The sequence below is a fragment of the Salmo salar genome, chromosome 18 (assembly GCF_965601325.2).
Source record: "Salmo salar chromosome 18, fSalSal1, whole genome shotgun sequence".
Classification (NCBI taxonomy): Eukaryota; Metazoa; Chordata; class Actinopteri; order Salmoniformes; family Salmonidae; genus Salmo; species Salmo salar.
The window spans coordinates 93,661,019-93,680,751 of record NC_138308.1 but is presented as its reverse complement, the minus strand read 5'-3'; the positions used below and the strand labels follow the sequence as shown (position 1 = coordinate 93,680,751).

The 19,733-nt window shown below is 46.8% G+C and overlaps 1 protein-coding gene across 3 annotated transcripts; it reads left to right on the top strand.

Moving 5' to 3' along the window:
* The first annotated feature begins 11,816 nt into the window (after window positions 1–11,816).
* On the top strand, window positions 11,817–19,340 carry LOC106578142 (prospero homeobox protein 1). Of its 3 annotated transcripts, none has more exons than XM_082965333.1 (5): window positions 11,817–12,052; window positions 14,233–16,014; window positions 16,101–16,208; window positions 16,581–16,793; window positions 17,145–19,340. In XM_082965333.1, the coding sequence occupies exons 2-5, from the start codon at window positions 14,260–14,262 to the stop codon at window positions 17,316–17,318; spliced, it is 2,250 nt and encodes a 749-aa protein (XP_082821459.1). In that variant the 5' UTR covers window positions 11,817–12,052; window positions 14,233–14,259; the 3' UTR covers window positions 17,319–19,340. The 3 variants fall into 3 exon arrangements, with proteins under 3 accessions (XP_082821459.1, XP_014012241.3, XP_082821458.1); XM_014156766.3 differs by having other exon boundaries at window positions 14,227–16,014; XM_082965332.1 differs by having other exon boundaries at window positions 11,817–12,066; window positions 14,227–16,014.
* Window positions 19,341–19,733: the final 393 nt, after the last annotated feature.

Below are 19,733 nucleotides of genomic sequence, written 5' to 3'. Positions count from 1 at the left end.
ACACACACACTCCTCTCTCACACACACACACTCCTCTCTCTCTCACACACACACACTCCTCTCTCTCTCACACACACACTCCTCTCTCTCTCTCTCTCTCTCACACACACACACATACCCTCTGTTTTTGTTCTCTCCACTTCCTCTTTCTACTCTCTCTCTCTCTAGTGCTGTTATCGCTCTCTTTCTCTTTTCCCCTGAATCCCTCTATCCCTCTCTGTCACCTTGCCCAAGGCTGTTTGAGTGCACTCTACCTCCCCTCTCTCTATCCCTCCCTCCCTCCAATTCCTCTCTTGCTCTCTCTATTTCTCTCAATGTGAATCAATGGCCAAACACTTTATTCTGTCTATCGATTGTCTCATATCTATCGATTTTTATTTTTTTTCTTCTTCTCCCCCTCTGTTTGCTCCCCCTTTCTTTTTCTCCTTTCCTTCATTTCCTGTTCTCTCTTTTCCTCACTTCCTGTTCTGTTCTTTCTCTCTCCATGTTCGTTCTCTCTCTCTCATTTCTCTTCCTCCCATCCTGTTTTCTCTCTCCCCTCTCCCTTTCACACATTTTATCTACACCCTCCAGCTCTCTCATCCCTCCTCTCTCCATCTCTCTCTCAAATCCCTCCATCTCCCTCTTGCTCTCTCTATCCATTCCTCCATCTTTCTCTTTCTCCATCCCTCTCTCTCGCTCTCTCCCCATCCATCTCTCTATCTATCCCTCCATCTTTCTCTCTCTCCATCCCTCCATCTTTCTCTCTCTCCATCCCTCCATCTTTCTCTCTCTCTCTCCCTCCATCTTTCTCTCTTCAATCCCTCCATCTTTCTCTCTCTCTCTCTCTATCCCTCCATCTTTCTCTCCCTCTCAATCCCTCCATCGCTCTCTCTCCATCACTCCATCTCTTTCTCTCTCTGGAAAGAGGAGACAGAGGTCTGTGAGACAGAGATTTAATCGTTGATACATGAAAAGTGTGACGTATACGAAGGGTGTGGGGCAACAGAAGACGAACAGCAGAGGGGCTAAGGATCTTGGAGATGGGGAAAGGGCCAACAAAACAGGGGGGATAGTTTGCGTGACTCCACCCGGAGGGGCAGATCCTGAGTGGGCAGCCATACCCTCTGCCCGAGACGATAACAAGGAGCCAGGGTCCGGTGGTGGTCCACCTGTCGTTGATACCTGGAGGTGGTCTTGAGAAGAGCAGACCAGGCTCTCTTCCAGGTATGGCAACAGCGGCAGACGAACATCTTGGCATGTTGACCTCTTGCTCAGGGAAGAGTGGGAGTTGATAACCCATCGAACACTCAAAAGGCACGAGGTCAGTGGCTGAGCAGGGGAGGGTGTATTCTACCCACACGAGTTGCTGGCTCCAGGCGGTGGGATTGGCTCTAGGCGGCGGGGTTGTCTCCAGGCGGCGGGGTTGTCTCCAGGCGGTGGGGTTGTCTCCAGGCGGCGGGGTTGTCTCCAGGCGGCGGGGTTGTCTCCAGGCGGCGGGGTTGTCTCCAGGCGGCGGGGTTGGCTCCAGGCGGCGGGGTTGGCTCCAGGCGGTGGGGTTGGCAAAGACGAGGAAACGAAGAGTAGTATCCAGGTCCTGATTAGCTCCGACTAGCGGTTAGACTGGGAGTGAAACCCGGAGGACAGGACTGAGGACCACGGTCAGAGACCATGTCCACCGGAAGTCCACAGATCCGGAAGACGTGCTGCACCATAAGCTGGGCCCGTCTCCTTGACAGACAGTAGCTTGGGGAGGGGAATGAAATGGGCGGCTTTGGAAAACCTGTCCAGCACTGTGAGGATAGTGGTGTTGCCATCAGACGGAGGGAGACCAGTGACGAAGTCCATGGATATATGTGACCAGGGACGGTGAGGGACAGGAAGAGGTTGAAGGAGGCCTGCTGGAGCTTGCTGAGGAGTCTTATTCTGAGCACAGACAATGCAGGCGGCGACGAACTTGGAGACGTCAGGGACCATGGTGAGCCACCAAAAGCGTTGTCGCACAAAGGCCAGGGTCCGGCGGGAGCCAAGGTGGCAGGCAAGCCTGTGGGAATGAGCCCGTTCCAGGTCCGGGGAGCGGGCCGAGTCTGGGACAAACATCCGTACCCCCGGTTCTCTATTCCTCTGATGTGTAGCTGCCAAACACGAGGTAGGAAGGATGGTCTCAAGGTCCGAGGGTGTATCAGCGGGGCTATAGCGGCGTGAAAGGTGCATCCGGCTTAAAATTCTTGCACCCTGGTAGGAGATGTTGAACCGGGTGAACAGCAGGGCCCATTGAACTTGCCTGGAGTTGAGATGTTTGGCGGTGTGGAGATATTCCAGGTTCATGTGATCCGTCCACACAATGAATGAGTGTTCCTCCCCCTCTAACCAGTGCCTCCACTCCTCCAATGCCATCTTCACCGCGAGTAGTTCTCGATTCCCCACATCATAATTCCTCTCCGTGGCATTAAGACAATGGGAGAAGAAGGGGAAGGGATGCAGCTTAAGGTCCAGGGAGGAACGCTGGAACAGGAGGGCCCCCACTCCAACATCCGAAGCGTCTACCTCCACCATGAACTGATGGGACGGGACCAGATGGATTCATATGGGAGCTGTGGTGAAGCGGTGCTTCATGTCCAGGAACGCCCAGTCAGCAGCTGGGGACCATGTGAATGGGACCTTGGGAGAGGTGAGGACTGAAAGGGGGAAGCCAGGGTGCTGTAACCCCGGATAAAACGGAGATAGAAATGGGAAAATCCAAGAAGCGTTGCAGCTGCACTCTGGACGTGGGTTGGGGCCAATCCACCACCGCTCTCACCATCCCGGGATCCATCTGCACATTACCAGCAGCGATGATGTACCCAAGGAAGGAGACGGTGGAGCGATGGAACTCGCATGTCTCTGCTTTGACAAAAATCTGGTGGACCTATGGAACATGGAGAACGTGTTCTTGAGCTGAGCAGGAAAAAATGAGGATGTTGTTGAGGTAGACGAACTGCTTCATCATGTGGCGGAGAACGTTGTTAACCAGGGCCTGGAACACAGCAGGAGCGTTGGTCAGACCGAATGGCATAACCAGGTATTTGTAGTGTCCGCTAGTAGTGTTGAAGGCTGTCGTCACTCATCCCCTTCCCATATCCGCACCAGATGGTAGGCATTCCGAAAGTCCAACTTAGAAAAAATGGTGATGAATGATGGCCCCCTGGAGCGTCTCGAAAGGCGGAAGGGATGAGTGGTAGAGAGTAGCGGTTCTTAACCGTGATGTCATTGAGGCCCCCGGGAGTCGATGCACGGGCACAGGGTTTTGTCCCTCTTCTCCACAAAGAAGAACCCTGCGCCGGCGGGGGAGGCAGAAGGACGGATACATCCTGCAGCCAGGGAGTCCTCGATGTACGTCTCCATAGCCTTGGTCTCCGGATCTGACAGTGAATACAGTCGTCCCCGGGGTGGTGTAGTGCCCGGGAGAAGGTCGATCCCACAGTCATAGGGTCGATGCGGAGGAATCGAAGTGGCCCAGGCCTTGCTGAAAACCTCCCGGAGATCCTGGAACTCCGCGTGAACGGCGGAGAGGTCCGAGGCTGCTTACAAAGCCCACAGGAAGACGTCCCAGGGCAGGTTATGCCGACTTCAGGCAATGGGCATGGCAGAACGGGCCCCAGCCCACAATAGCACCAGGAGTCCAGTTGATAAGGGGATTGTGTCGCTGGAGCCAAGAAATCCCCAATACCACGGGAACCTGAGGAGACTTAATGAGCATGTACTACATAGACTCACTGTGGTTCCCTGACACTCGCAGGTTGATAGGAGTAGCATTGTGGGTGACTCTGCCCATAGAGCGCCCATCCAGCACTCTAACGTCCATGGGAATGGAGAGGGGTTGAGTGGGGATGTCCAGAACTGACACCAGGATGGCGTCCCTGAAAATCTCATCGGCCCCAGAGTCAATGAGAACGCGGAGAGATTCCGACTGGTCACCCCACAGCAGGATGGCATGGAGAGGGGTGTGAGTAAGGAGAGGAGGAAAAGTCTTCATATGGCCCACCAGTGAACTCGTCCCTACTGATGAGCCTGGTCTTTTAATGGACAGGTAAACAGGTAATGACAGGTAGTCCCACAATACAGACAACTCTTGGTGTTAAGTCTGCGTAAACGTTCGGCTGGAGACAGCTGTGCTGAGTTGCATCGGCTCCAGAATAGGCGAGTCAGCAGACCTCGGAGACTCTCGGGGAACTCGGGTAACCTCGGATTCTCTCGAGAACGTAGACACCGGGGACTTCCGGGATTCCTCGGAGGCGAGGTGGGATCCTTGGGCGAGCGACTGGGACCGGAATCAGACCTCCTCTCCCTCTTACGTTCCCGTAGCCGCCTATCGATCCGGATGGTCAAGGCGATGAGCGAGTCGAGATCCGTAGGCAGCTCCCAGGCTGCGAGCTCGTCTTTAACCTCCTCTGATAATCCATGAAGGAACGCGTCGAACAGGGCTTCGGGTTCCAGGCACTCTCAGCTGCCAACGTGCAAAAATCCACCGCGTGGTCTGCCATACTACGGGAGTCCTGACGTAGTTGGAGCAGCTTACGAACTGCCTCTCTCCCGGACAACGGAGAATCAAACCCTTTACGTACCCCCGCCACAAATTCCTCCAGACTGAGGCAAATGGTGGATTGTTGCTTCCACACCGCCGTAGCCCAGGCGAGAGCCCTCCCAGACATCAGGATTATCAAGTACACTATCCTCGAGCGATCCGAGGAAAATGAAGAGGGCTGCAGCTCAAAGATGAGAGAACACTGGGAGAGAAACGCCTGGCAGGATCCTGGATCTCCATCATAGCGCTCCAGAGGAGGTAAGCGGGGTTCTCGGGAATCCAGGGTAAATTGGGGAGAGACGCCACTGGAAGCGGGGTAACTGACAGTCTGGGAGGTTACTGTAGTGGCGGGCAATCCGCAGAATTGCTCCAGCAATGTATGGAAGGCACGGTCATGACGTTCTGCCAAGGTCTGGAATCCTTCCCTCATCTCTCTCTCTCTCTCTCCCTCTCTCCATCTTTCTCTCTCTCTGTCTCTCTCTCTCCATCTCTCTCTCTCTCTCTATCCCTCCATCTCTCTCTCTGTCTCTCTCTGGGATAATGTATTTTTTATTCCTGGCACTGCTGAGTACTGGAGTGCTATTGAAGTGTGTTAGATCATCATCATCACACACACACACACACACACAGACTGAGTGTTAGATCATCAGCCATTGGATGAGCTGCTTGATGTTGGGCCAAGTGGTTGACATGTTACAAACCTCAGAAAGAGGTAGCAACACACACAGAGAGATACACTACATGACCAAAAGTATGTGGACACCTGCTGAGTACACTACATGACCAAAAGTATGTGGACACCTGCTGAGTACACTACATGACCAAACATATGTGGACACCTGCTGAGTACACTACATGACCAAAAGTATGTGGATACCTGCTGAGTACAATACATGACCAAAAGTATGTGGACACCTGCTCGTCCAACATCTACTTCCACAATCATGAGCATTAATATGGAGTTGGTCCCCCCCTTTGCTGCTATAGCCTCCACTCTTCTGGGATGGCTTTCCACTAGATGTTGGAACATTGCTGCAGGGACATGCTTCCATTCAGCCACAAGAGCATTAGTGAAGTTGTGCACTGATATTGGTTGATTAGGCCTGGCTCGCAGTCTGCGTTCCAATTCATCCCAAAGGTGTTCGATGGGGTTGAGGTCAGGGATCTGTGCAAGCCAGTCAAGTTCTTCCACATTGATCTCGACCTTCCATTTCTGTATGGACCTCGCTTTTTGCATGCTAAAAAAGGAAAGGGCCTTCCCAAAACTGTTGCCACAAAGTTGGAAGCACAGAATCGTCTAGAATGTCATTGTATGATGTAGCGTTAAGATTTCCCTTCACTGGAACTAAGGGGCCTAGCCCGAACCATTATTCCTTCTCCCCCAAACTTTACAGTTGGCACTATGCATTGGGGCAGGCAGCATTCTCTTGGCATCTGCCAAACCCAGATTTGGCCATCAGACTGCCAGATGGTGAAGCACGATTCATCACTCCAGGGAACGTGTTTCCACTGCTCCAGAATCCAATGGCGGCGAGCTTTACACCACTTCAGCCGAAGCTTGGCATTACGCTTGGTGATCTTAGGCTTGTGTGCGGCTGCTTGGCCATGGAAACCCATTTCATGAAGCTCCCGGCAAACAGTTATTGTGCTGAAAGTTGCTTCCAGAGGCAGTTTGGAACTCGGTAGTGAGTGTTGCAACAATTCTTACGTACTTCAGCACTTGGTGGTTCCGTTCTGTGAGCTTGCGTGGCCTACCACTTCGTGGCTGAGCCGTTGTTGCTCCAAGACGTTTCCACTTCACAATAACAGCACTTACAGTTGACCGGAGAAGCTCTAGCAGGGCAGAAATTTAAAGAACTAACATGTTGGAAAGGTGGCATCCTAAGACGGTGCCACGTTGAAAGTCACTGAGCTCTTCAGAATGTCGTTTTACTGCCAATGTTTGTCTATGGAGATTGCATGGCGGTGTACTTGATTTTATACACCTGTCAGCAACGGGTATGGCTGTAATAGCCGGAACCACTCATTTGAAAGGGTGTCCACATACTTTTCTGTGTGTAGATATATATCTCAGCAAAAAAGAAATGTCCCTTTCTTTCAAAGATAATTTGTAAAAATCCAAATAACTTCATAGATCTTCATTGTAAAGGGTTGTTCATTGTAAATACTGTTTCCCATGCTTGTTCAACGAACCATAAACAATTGAACATGCACCTGTGGAACGGTCGTTATTAAGACACTACCAGCTTACAGACGGTAGGCAATTAAGGTCACAGTTATGAAAACTTAGGACATTAAAGAGGCCTTTCTACTGACTCTGAAAAACACCAAAATAGCAGGGTCCCTGCTCATCTGAGTGAACGTTCCTTAGGCATGCTGCAAGGAGGCATGAGGTCTGCAGATGTGGCCAGGGCTATAAATTGCAATGTCCGTACTGTGAGATGCCTAAGACAGCGCTACAGGGAGACAGGACGGACAGCTGATCGTCCTTGCAGTGGCAGACCACGTGTAACAACACCTGCACAGGATCGGTACATCTGAACATCACACCTGCAGGACAGGTACAGGATGGCAACAACAACTGCCCGAGTTACACCAGGAACACACAATCCATCCATCAGTGCTCAGACTGTCCGCAATAGGCTGAGAGAGGCTAGACTGAGGGCTTGTATGCCTGTTGTAAGGCAGGTCCTCACCAGACATCACCGGCAACAACGTCGCCTATGGGCACAAACCCACTGTCGCTGGACCAGACAGGACTGGCAAAAAGTGCTCTTCACTGATGAGTCGCGGTTTTGTCTCACCAGGGCTGATGGTCGGATTCGCATTTATCGTCGAAGGAATGAGCGTTACACTGAGGCCTGTTCTCTGGAGCGGGATTGATTTGGAGGTGGAGGGTCCATCATTGTCTGGGGCGGTGTGTCACAGCATCATCGGACTGAGTTTGTAGTCATTGCAGGTTATCTCAACGCTGTGCGTTAAAGGGAAGACATCCTCCTCCCTCATGTGGTACCCTTCCTGCAGGCTCATCCTGACATGACCCTCCAGCATGACAATGCCACCAGCCATACTGCTCGTTCTGTGCGTGATTTCCTGCAAGACATGAATGTTAGTGTTCTGCCATGGCCAGCGAAGAGCCCGGATCTCAATCCCTTTGAGCATGTCTGGGACCTGTTGGATCGGAGGATGAGGGCTAGGGCCATTCCCCCCAGAAATGTCTGGGAACTTGCAGGTGCCTTGGTGGAAGAGTGGGGTAACATCTCACAGCAAGAACTGGCAAATCTGGTGCAGTCCATGAGGAGGTGATTCACTGCAGTACTTAATGCAGCTGGTGGCCACAACAGATACTGACTGTTACTTTTGATTTTGACCCCCCCTTTGTTCAGGGACACATTATTCCATTTCTGTCAGTCACATGTCTGTGGAACTTGTTCAGTTTATGTCTCAGTTGTCAAATCTTGTTATGTTCATACAAATATTTACACATGTTAAGTTTGCTGAAAATAAACGCAGTTGACAGTGAGAGGACGTTTCTTTTTTTGCTGAGTTTATTTGGTAAAAGACCTAGTCCATATTATGGCAATAACAGCTCAAATAAGCAAAGAGAAACAACAGTCCATCATTACTTTAAGACATGAAGGTCAGTCAATCTGGAACACTTCAAGAACTTTCTACGTTTCTTCAAATGCCGTTGCAAAAACCATCAAGCGCTATGATGAAACTGGCTCTCATGTGGACCACCACAGGAAAGGAAAATCCAGAGTTACCTCTGCTGCAGATGATAAGTTCATTAGAGTTACCAGCCTCAAAAATTGCAGCCCAAATAAAAGCTTCACAGAGTTCTAGTAACAGACACATCTCAACATCATCTGTTCAGAGGAGACTGTGTGAATCAGGCCTTCATGGTCAAATTGCTGCAAAGAAACCACTACTAAAGGACACCAATAAGAAGAAGAGACTTGCTTGGGCCAAGAAAAATTAGCAATGTACATTAGACCGGTGGAAATCTGTCCTATGGTCTGATGAGTCCAAATTTGAGATTTTTGGTTCCAACCTTCGTGTCTTTGTGAGACGCAGAGTAGGTGAATGGATCTCTGCGTGTGTGGTTCCCACCATGAAGCATGGAGGAGGAGGTGTGATGGTGTGGGGGTGCTTTGCTGATGACACTGTCAGTGATTTATTTAGAATTCAAGGCACACTTAACCAGCATGGCTACCCCATCATTCTGCAACGATATGCCATCCCATCTGGTTTGCGCTTAGTGGGAGCATCATTTGTTTTTCAACAGGACAATGACCCAACACACCTCCAGGCTTTGTAAGGGCTATTTTACCAAGAAGGAGAGTGATGAAGTGCTGCATCAGATGACCTGGCCTCCACAATCACCCGACCTCAACCCAATTGAGATGGTTTGGGATGAGTTGGACCGCAGAGTAAGACTGAAATATCACATTTACATAAGTATTCAGACCCTTTACACAGTACTTTGTTGAAGCACATTTGGCAGCGATTACAGCCTTGATTCTTCTTGGGTATGACGCTACAAGCTTGGCACACCTGTATTTGGGGAGTTTCTCCCATTCATCTCTGCAGATCCTCAAGCTTTGTCAGGTTGGATGGGGAACGTTGCTGCACAGCTATTTTCAGGTCTCTCTAGAGATGTTCGATCGGGTTCAAGTCCGGGCTCTGGCTGGGCCACTCAAGGACATTCAGAGACTTGTCCCGAAGCCACTCCTGCGTTGTCTTGGCTGTGTGCTTAGGGTCATTGTCCTGTTGGAAGGTGAACCTTCGCCCCAGTCTGAGGTCCTGAGGAGCTCTGGAGCAGGTTTTCATCAAGCATCTCTCTGTAGTTTGCTCCGTTCATCTTTGCCTCGATCCTGACTAGTCTCCCAGTCCCTGCTGCTGAAAAACATCCCCACAGCATGATGCTGCCACCACCATGCTTCACCGTAGGAATGGTGCCAGGTTTCCTCCAGACGTGACGCTTGGCATGCAGGCCAAAGAGTTCAATCTTGGTTTCGTCAGACCAGGTAATCTTGTTTCCCATGGTTTGAGAGTCTTTAGGTTTCTTTTGGCAAAGTCCAAGTGGGCTGTCATGTGTCTTTTATTGAGGACAGGCTTCCGTCTGGCCATTCTACGATAAAGGCCTGATTGGTGGAGTGCAGCAGAGATGGTTGTCCTTCTGGAAGGTTCTCTCATCTCCACAGAGGAACTCTGGAGCTCTGTCAGACTGACCATCGAGTTCTTGGTCACCTCCCTGACCAAGGCTCTTCACGCCCCATTGCTCAGTTTGGCCGGGCGACCAGCTCTAGGAAGAGTCTTGGTGGTCCCAAACTTCTTCCATTTAAGAATGATGGAGGCCACTGTGTTCTTGGGGACCTTCAATGCTGCAGACATGTTTTGGTATCCTTCCCCAGATCTGTGCCTCGACACAATCCTGTTTTTTGCTCTGACATGCACTGTCAACTGTGGGACCTTTTTATAAAGACAGGTGTGTGCCTTTCCAAATCATGTCCAATCAATTGAATTTACCACAGGTGGATTCCATTCAAGTTGTAGAAACATCTCAAGGATTGTCAATGAAAACAGGATGCACCTGAGCTCAATTTTGTAAATAAAGTATTTGTTTTTATTTTTAATACATTTTTATTTTTTATAAAATTCTAAAAACCTGTTTTCACTTTGTCATTATGTGGTATTGTGTGTAGATTGCTGAGGAAAAAAAACATGTTTCATCCATTTTAGAATAAAGCTGTAACGTAACAAAATGTGGAAAAAGTCAAGGGGTCTGAATACTTTCCAAATGCACTGTATATATACACCCACATATATACACACACAGATACACACACACCATCCTCTTCTCTTCTCTGTGCCAAAATATAATTTTACGAAGTTAGCTATGTGGGTTTATGGTCAGTTAAACTCTATGCTCTGGTCAGTAGTGTTTTCTGAGTGAATACTTCACTGTGTATGAACAGTATGTATTATACATAGATACCATTTTAATGCATAACCTATAAATTACTCTGTCCACACACACAGGAAAACTCTCTTTTTCTCTCTCTCTCCATTGTAATTTCTCTGCATATGCTGTTGTTTATCCAGATAAACGTTCCTCTCTATCTCTCTCTCCATCCCTCTCTCTCGCTTTTGTTACCGCCATCGTTACCATAACAACCACGACCTTTTGATTTTAGTGCTTCTGGGGGGGGGGGGGGGGTTAATATTGAAGAGGAGAGGGAGGTTAGAGGGGGGTGCTTAGGGTATGTGGAGGGATAAAAACAGAGGGATGGAGAGAGAGAGAATGGCTATTAAGTGGTGGGGGAATCGAGAGAGAGAGGTGTGTGTGTATTCGTGCGTGCGTGCGTATGCGTGCGTGTGGCTGCATCACATCGTGATGAGTAGTCTTCTGTTTCCATTGGTTGGCTATCGTTAGAATTTACCTGGATACTTGTTTAAGCCTTTAATAATAGCATCTCCGAAACATAGTTACCATCTAATTCCCAAGGGGCTACAGACTACATTAGATGAACAGGTGAGATAATGTTGCCTATACACTTGTCAACCACATTGCCCCTAAAAGCAACACATCGTCCATGTCCGTCATGTTTGCTGTCAAGGCCCCTGCCATGTGAATAAATGTCTGTCTACAAATAAATCAATGTGTTTATTCTGTAGATAACAAAATTCCAAAAGTTAATATTTGACTACTTCAATTCAGTCTACCGGTTTCGGTGGACACTTTGACAAGGGCCTAAGGTTAGTGTGCAGCAGACCGCCTGTCAGGTGAGCGTCTGACCAACGGTTTATAAAGGTCGTTGTAAAGAGCCAATGAGAGACCTGGCCAATGAGTGAACTCTGCTCTGTGATAGGACGGGAGACAGGAATCTGCCCCAGAGTATGAAGTTCAGTTGCCCACCTAAATAGCTATAGGTGTAGGATGAACTAGTCTTGGCAATATCACCAATCCTACAATAGAACAGCTTCCCAGAGTGCACTTCAGTTTTTGGCATGTCGTTATTTCATCCTATAGACCTTTCACTCACCTATAGGATGGGCTGCAACACAATGGATAGAAGCGAAAAAGTGAGGGAGAGAGAAAGAAAGAGATGGGGGGGGGGGTCATGCCAACCATAGATGGGGGGGGGGGGTCATGCCAACCTCGCGAGCCCGCCCTCGCACACCTCTCAACGCCTACCCGGACACCGCGATAGGACAGCGCGCGAGGATGGCACAGAGAGATATGTTCGGAAGAGAGAGAGAGAGAGAGGGAGGGAGGGAGAGAGAGATTGAGGGGTATAGGCAACGAAGAGCAGCAATAACAGGAAACACCGCGCGCAGGGCTTTCCTACGGAGTCGATGCTCGCGCTGACCAGAGCAGACCGATAAAACGGGAAGAGGACCGTCTCACAACTCTAAACAGAACCAACCGGTTCTAACAGTCTCTCGGAGAGAGAGAAAAAGAGAGAGAACGGTCTGTTTCCGTGCAGGGAGTTATCCAGTCGAGTGAGTTGTCAAAAGTAAATTATATGTTTGGTTTGTCACACTGTCCGTGTGTCCGTTGCTGTGACTGCACTACCAGTGTGTGTGTGTGTGTGTGTGTGTGTGTGTGTGTGTGTGTGTGTCCGTCCGTCCGTCCATGTTTATGTAGCCTAACCTATTATCAACTGCGACATACGTGCACAGACAATTAATGGGTGCCCGCAGCCCGTCGCTCCACACTGTGCAAAAACGGGTCGGATTAACGTTATTTCCACTTCAGTTCAACTCAAAATATCTACGTGATGAAGTTAAATCAACGTGGAAAACTGATTTGGATTTGTGAAAAGTCATCAACATTAGGGCATTTCGTATTTGTTTTCTACTCAACTTTTAACCGAAATCCAATGACATGATGACATTTGTTGATTTGACGTTGAATTCCCGTTAGTTTACAACTCAACAAATGTAAATCAAACTAAACGTCTGTGCCCAGTCGGTCATGCGTCAGTCAGGACAGAGCGGAACCGGAGTTGTTCTCTCACGGTGGACAGATGTTCCAAGCCGCGGCGCGGAAGCCTCAAAGACCAGCGAGACCTTTTAATCTAACAAACAACGCTTAGGCCTACTTTTATAGTCATTTATAACAAACAGAATTAAAAAACAAAAATTATCTCTCTCTCATTAGGCTACATCTCTCCAAATGATTTGTGTCGTTGTCAGTCTAGTCTGTCATTTGGTTTTTGTCGGTAATATCCTGAATTCCTGATCCCGTTTTTCATAGATGGATAATCTAAAGGTTATAGATTTGAATGTATCTAGATAATTCCAAGCGTTAAGCGCATTGCATAGACTGCCTGCCCGGTTAGCTGGCCACCACCATCTGCGCTGTATTAACAGAGATGGAATTTGAATAATTGATATTTATCTATTTTTAGGTTGTTGGATTATATAGTTCATGTTGCAACGGAATTATAATAACCCCCTACCGTGGTGACCATGGTGACTGATGTGGCCTATTCTCCGTAGGGTTAAAAAGCCACACATTTAGTTGAATTAATTTATGGATTATAGCTAGACACAAATCCTATTTAAAATGACATTTTTTTTTTTTGTCTGTCTGTCCCTCTGTCCAGTATGTTAGCCTATATATGAAGTACTGTGAAGTACCTCTGTGTGTGTGAAGTGTCGCTCAGTGTGTGTGTGTGTGTGTGTGTGTGTGTGTGTGTGTGTGTGTGAAGTATCTCTGTGTTATCACTGTCAAGTAGGACCACTGCTTTCACACTGCTACCTGTTTCTCTCTGTGTGTGTGGGTGTGTGGGGTGAGCAGGAGAGAGGGTACACAATCTGAATAAACAGAGTTTACAGCTGTCTATGAGCTGATAACATAACAGTGAGGAAAGGGGGAGGAAGAGAGGGAAAGAGGAAAAGAGGAGGCTACAGACAGAGAGAGAGAATCTGCCATACTCCACTAAAGTGAGTTTATGGGTTTAGTGAGTATTTCTCTGGAACGTTCAGTTTATGGGTTTAGTGAGTATTTCTCTGGAACGTTCAGTTTATGGGTTTAGTGAGTATTTCTCTGGAACGTTCAGTTTATGGGTTTAGTGAGTATTTCAGTTTATGGGTTTAGTGAGTATTTCTCTGGAACGTTCAGTTTATGGGTTTAGTGAGTATTTCAGTTTATGGGTTTAGTGAGTATTTCAGTTTATGGGTTTTAGTGAGTATTTCAGTTTATGGGTTTAGTGAGTATTTCTCTGGAACGTTCAGTTTATGGGTTTAGTGAGTATTTCAGTTTATGGGTTTAGTGAGTATTTCTCTGGAACGTTCAGTTTATGGGTTTAGTGAGTATTTCTCTGGAACGTTCAGTTTATGGGTTTAGTGAGTATTTCAGTTTATGGGTTTAGTGAGTATTTCTCTGGAACGTTCAGTTTATGGGTTTAGTGAGTATTTCAGTTTATGGGTTTAGTGAGTATTTCAGTTTATGGGTTTAGTGAGTATTTCAGTTTATGGGTTTAGTGGGAATTTCTCTGGAACGTTCAGTTTGTCACACCTGAATGTTCCATTTGAGCAACGTTCACATTTGTGAAAAAAGGCGTCAAATATATGTTGATCTCTAACCAGTTTAATCTCTCTCTCTCTCTCTCTCTCTCTCTCTGTCTCTGTCTCTGTCTCTGTCTCTGTCTCTCTCTCTCTCTCTCTAGAAACAGTCATTGAGGAGGAGAAAAGAAAGAGCTATGGATTCCCCCTCTGATCTGTTTGGTCATCAGTCCTCCTTGATCTCTCCTTTTGACCCGTATCCCAACCCCTCTGACCACCCCACACCCTCAGGAGGGGGGCACGGTGCACCCAACCCCTCCTCACGACCCCCCTACCCCCTCATCCACCACCTGCTGCAGCCTGGTGGAGTTCCCATGAGGTCCGGGGGGCAATTACACCCACAAAGATATAACAGGGAAGAGGAGGAAGAAGGAGAGATGGAGAGAGAAGAAGAGGAGGAGGAGGAGGGGGGGATGGGTGGAGGATTGGTAGGGGTGGGGGTAGGGGGGAAGAGGCTCAGTGGCGCCGCCCTTGTGGCGGACTGGAGTTATGACATGATGAGAGTGAAGAGATTAAGACTGGAGAGTCTAGTTAAAGGAGATGGAGAGATAGGCTTAGAGGAAGAAGAGGAGAGAGGGAGGAGGAGTGTGGAGAGGGGGAACAGGGAGAGAGGGAGGGAGGAGAGGAGAAAGGAGAGAGAGGAGCTGAAGGAACAGTTGGAAGAGGCGAGAGGAAGACTGAAGACCTTGCAGGAGAAAGTCTGGAAAGCATTCGGAGAGAGACCTGCTCAGGAGGAGAGGAGGAGGAGCGGAAGAGAGGAGGATGGTGATGGAGGGATGGACGAAGAGGAGGATGAGACAGCAGAAGGGATCACTGAAGAGGAAGAGGGGGGAGAAATTGACGATCTTTCTCTTTCTTTCATCCCTCCTTCTCCCCCTTTCTACAGCGTCGCTAAACGAGACCGAAAAGCGAGGGATCACGAGAAACGAATGAGTGAAGATAAGAGGAACGTGAACGGAGGAGGGGGGGTGTTGTTGGAGGGGGTCCTGGAGAGGGCGGCAGTGTGGATGGGGTGTGGGGTGGTGAGGGGGGAGTGGGAGGGTTTTGGGGGAGGAGGAGGGAGTCAGAAGTTTGCCCAAGCTTTGAAACAGGAACTAGGGAGCGCTGTAGCTCGAGTCATCGATAGGGTCCTCCGTCTATACACCCAAAACGACCCTCTCCCTCCCTCTATCCATCCCTCCATCTTGTCGTCCGGAGAGAGAGGGAACGAGGGAGGAGGCAGTGGAGGAGTGTGGGCAACCCTTAGAGAGAGGGAGGAGAGGAGGGGGCGAGTTGGTGCGACACATGACCAGCAACCCCTCCGCCCAAACGGAGACCCCCCCCCCCACGCCTTCCGAGAACAATCGGAAGCGCTGCCGTTGGTTACGCGTCGCCCTGACAACCGCCGAAACACACTTCTGCCCCCTAACAACCACGCTAACAACCGCACTCACAACCCTCTCCTCCCTTCTCACCCCCTCCCCCCTCTCCGTCAACCTCACCCCCACCCAGCCTTCCTCCCCCCTGTCTCTCGTCATAAGGACTCCTCCCCCTTCCTCCCACCCTCCTCCTGCCCGCTCCCCCTCCCCCTCCTCCACTACACCATGCAACAGCTCTTCACTCGTTCTCTCTCTCACCTTCCTCCTCTCCACAAGGGGGACGTTATGAACTCTGATGCCTACATGGAGGGGAACCCTTTCCCATCCCAGCACACCTCCTCCTCTCATCCCTCCTTCCCTCCTCTCTCCCTCGCTCTGATGGGTGGGCTGGATCGGCTCGATGGAGGGATGCAGCACCTTCATGACAGAGAGAGGGAGAGGGATGGAGGGATGAGAGGAGGAGGGGATGGAGGGATGAGAGGAGGAGGAGGGGATGGAGGAATAGATTCGGGGATGTTTCTCGGACCGGGTTCAATATCCTTTTTTTTTTGGAAAGGGGAGCGCGAAAGAGCGAGATTGTGTGTGTGTGTGTGTCTGTACTACTCCTTAACCATGGTTACTCTCAGGAGGGTTTGTCTCCCTGTCATCTGAAGAAAGCCAAACTGATGTTCTTCTACGCTAGATACCCCAGCTCTAACACGCTCAAGACTTACTTCCCTGATGTCAAGGTATTACACACACACACACACACACACACACACACACACACACACACACACACACACACACACACACACACACACACACACACACACACACACACACACACACACACAGAAGACACAGGTCTAACACTAGACATATTTCTCTGATGTCCAGGTATTAGTGCGCCCTCTAGTGAAACTATTTATTAACTACAACAACACTGATGAACTCTATTGAAGATATCACTGGACATTTGGGAATTATCTCTCTATCGCAATTTATAAGCTAGTTAATACAGTAGTAATTATTATTTAACAGCCAGTTCTCTCTCTCTCTCGTTGTTTAAATTGCCAAAGCAAGTGAACTAGATAAAACACATCTCTCTCTTTCTGCAGTTCAACCGCTGCGTGACCTCCCAGCTGATCAAGTGGTTCAGTAACTTCCGAGAGTTCTTCTACATCCAGATGGAGCGCTTCGCCAGACAGGCTGCCCGCGACGGTGCACCCTGCCTGGGGAGAGATAGCAGAGAGCCCCCCCTACGCCTGGGGAGAGACACGGAGCTCTATCGCATACTGAACATGCACTATAACAAGAGCAACGACTATCAGGTAGGTTTGAGAGAGGGAGGGAGGGAAGGAAGGGTGAGGAAGGAGTGGTCTGGACTCTTGTTTGTACACACAGACACGCATTAATACACTTTTATTAATGTATTTTTATTTAACCTTTATTTAACTTAATGACCTTCTGCTTCTTCAAACCGAACAGCAGGCTTCTTCACAGCAATACAGACTAACTGTCTCTGTCTGTCTCTGTCCGTCTCTGTCTGTCTGTCTGTCTCTGTCTGTCTGTCTGTCTGTCTGTCTGTCTGTCTGTCTGTCTGTCTGTCTGTCTGTCTGTCTCTCTCTCTCTCTCTCTCTCTCTCTCTCTCTTTCTCTCTTTTTCTCTTTTTCTCTTTCTAGGTTCCTGACAGGTTTGTAGAGATTGCAGAGTTAGCCCTGAGGGAGTTCTTCACAGCCATACAGACAGGACGTGACAGTGACCCCTGCTGGAAGAAATCAATTTATAAGATGATCTGTAAACTAGATAGTCCTGTACCAGATAGTTTTAGACTGCCTGGCTGCCCTATTGGCTGAGGAGAGGTCAAACACACCGTGACCTGATGAACAACAATGAAATGTTGCAATTATTAAACGTATAGAACATGTGACCTATAATGGAGGCGAGCAAGGAAGGTCTAATGGAATTACTATACTATTATTGTATTATACTATTATACAGTATTACTACAGTATTACTATACTATTATACTGTACTATTATATGATATTACTATACTATTATTGTATTATACTATTATACAGTATTACTATACTATTATACTGTACTATTATATGATATTACTATATTATTATACTGTACTATTAAATTATATTAATATACTATTATACTGTACTATTATATGATATTACTATACTATTATACTATTATACAGTATTACTACAGTATTACTATACTATTATACTGTACTATTATATGATATTACTATACTATTATACTATTATACAGTATTACTACAGTATTACTATACTATTATACTGTACTATTATATGATATTACTATACTATTATTCGATAGTACTATACTATTATACAATATTACTATACTGTACTATACTATTGTACTATACTATTATACAGTATTACTGTACTGTACTATTATACAATATTACTATACTGTACTATAATATTGTACTATACTATTATACAGTATTACTATACTGTACTATACTATTATACGATATGACTATACTATTATACTGTACTATACTATTATACTGTACTATACTATTATACAATATTACTATACTATTATACTGTACTATACTATTATATGATATTACTATACTATTATACTGTATTATACGATATTACTATACTATTATATGATATTTGTATACTATAACTGTAGTAAACAATTATTATACTGTAATTATACTATTACTATACTGTACTATTACTGTACTGTACTATTACTACTATACTATTACTGTACTACACTATTACTATACTGTACTGTACTATTACTGTATTGTACTATTACTATTACTGTATTGTACTGTACTATTACTATACTATTATTGTACTGTACTATTACTTTACTTTTACGGTATTGTACTGTACTATTACTGTACTATACTATTACTATACTGTACTATTACTATATTGTACTGTACTATTACTATATTGTACTGTACTATTACTATACTATTGCTGTATTGTACTATACTATTACTGTACTATAACTATACTGTACTATATTGTTACTGTACTATACTATTACTCTACTGTACTACACTATTACTGTACTACACTATTACTATACTATTACCATACTGTAATATAACTATGCTATTAGTGCACAGAGTTTTCTCCGTGTACTCTGTTCTGCCCTGAAACTGGTGGAATTCCAAATAGCTAATTAGTCCACTACTTTTGACAAGAGGGCCCATAGGCATTTGGGACACAGGCCTCTTGTCTTTCTTGTGGCTTGGCTCATATATTATGTTAGTGAAAGACTTGCTCCACAGCGATAAAGTTCTGCAATGCGGCGGTGTAGTCTTCACTGCAAAATGGAATGTTACACTTTTGTTTGTTTACTTGTTTACTATACTGTTGTTTTGTTGTTGTTAAAAACATTTAAAAATATATATATATGATCTTGATCTTTTGAAGTTCATGTGAACATGTCAAATCTGTGATGCGCATTCCTGCGTTTTTTTAACATATAAATGTTATTACTGGAATCTAGAATAGTCATTATATTAATTGTATTTCCATGGTTTCTAATATATGACAAGATCTGTGCCTCAACTTTTTTGATGTTATGACACACACACACACATGCTTTTGATGTTATGACAGATACACAGGTTTTTGATGTTATGACAGATACACAGGTTTTTGATGTTATGACAGATACACACACATGCTTTTGATGTTATGACAGACACACAGGTTTTTGATGTTATGACAGATACACAGGTTTTTGATGTTATGACAGATACACAGGTTTTTGATGTTATGACATAAAATCAGTGTAATAAATGAAGGAAGTGGTGAAAACACTGAGAAATAAAATGGAGTATTGAAGAGGGAACATGGAGGGTGACTGTTTTTCTCTCATGACAGGAAGGTTAACACACAAACCTACCATACCCTTCTCTCTCCATTACCCTTCCCTCTCTCCATTACCCTTCTCTCTCCATTACCCTTCCCTCTCTCCATTACCCTTCTCTCTCCATTACCCTTCTCTCTCCATTACCCTTCTCTCTCCATTACTCTTCTCTCTCTCTGTTACCCTTCTCTCTCTCTGTTACTCTTCTCTCTCCATTACCCTTCTCTCTCTCTGTTACTCTTCTCTCTCATTACCCTTCTCTCTCCATTACCCTTCCCTCTCTCCATTACCCTTCTCTCTCCATTACCCTTCTCTCTCTCCATTACTCTTCTCTCTCTCTGTTACCCTTCTCTCACTCTGTTACTCTTCTCTCTC

Excerpts from the sequence above, each read along its gene's own strand:
- LOC106578142 (XM_082965333.1), top strand. The coding sequence starts at position 14,260 with ATGGATTCCCCCTCTGATCTGTTTGGTCATCAGTCCTCCTTGATCTCT. Across the intron at positions 16,015-16,100 it reads TGTTTCTCGGACCGGGTTCA|TCTCAGGAGGGTTTGTCTCC; the intron begins ATATCCTTTTTT and ends AACCATGGTTAC. Across the intron at positions 16,209-16,580 it reads CTTACTTCCCTGATGTCAAG|TTCAACCGCTGCGTGACCTC; the intron begins GTATTACACACA and ends CTCTTTCTGCAG.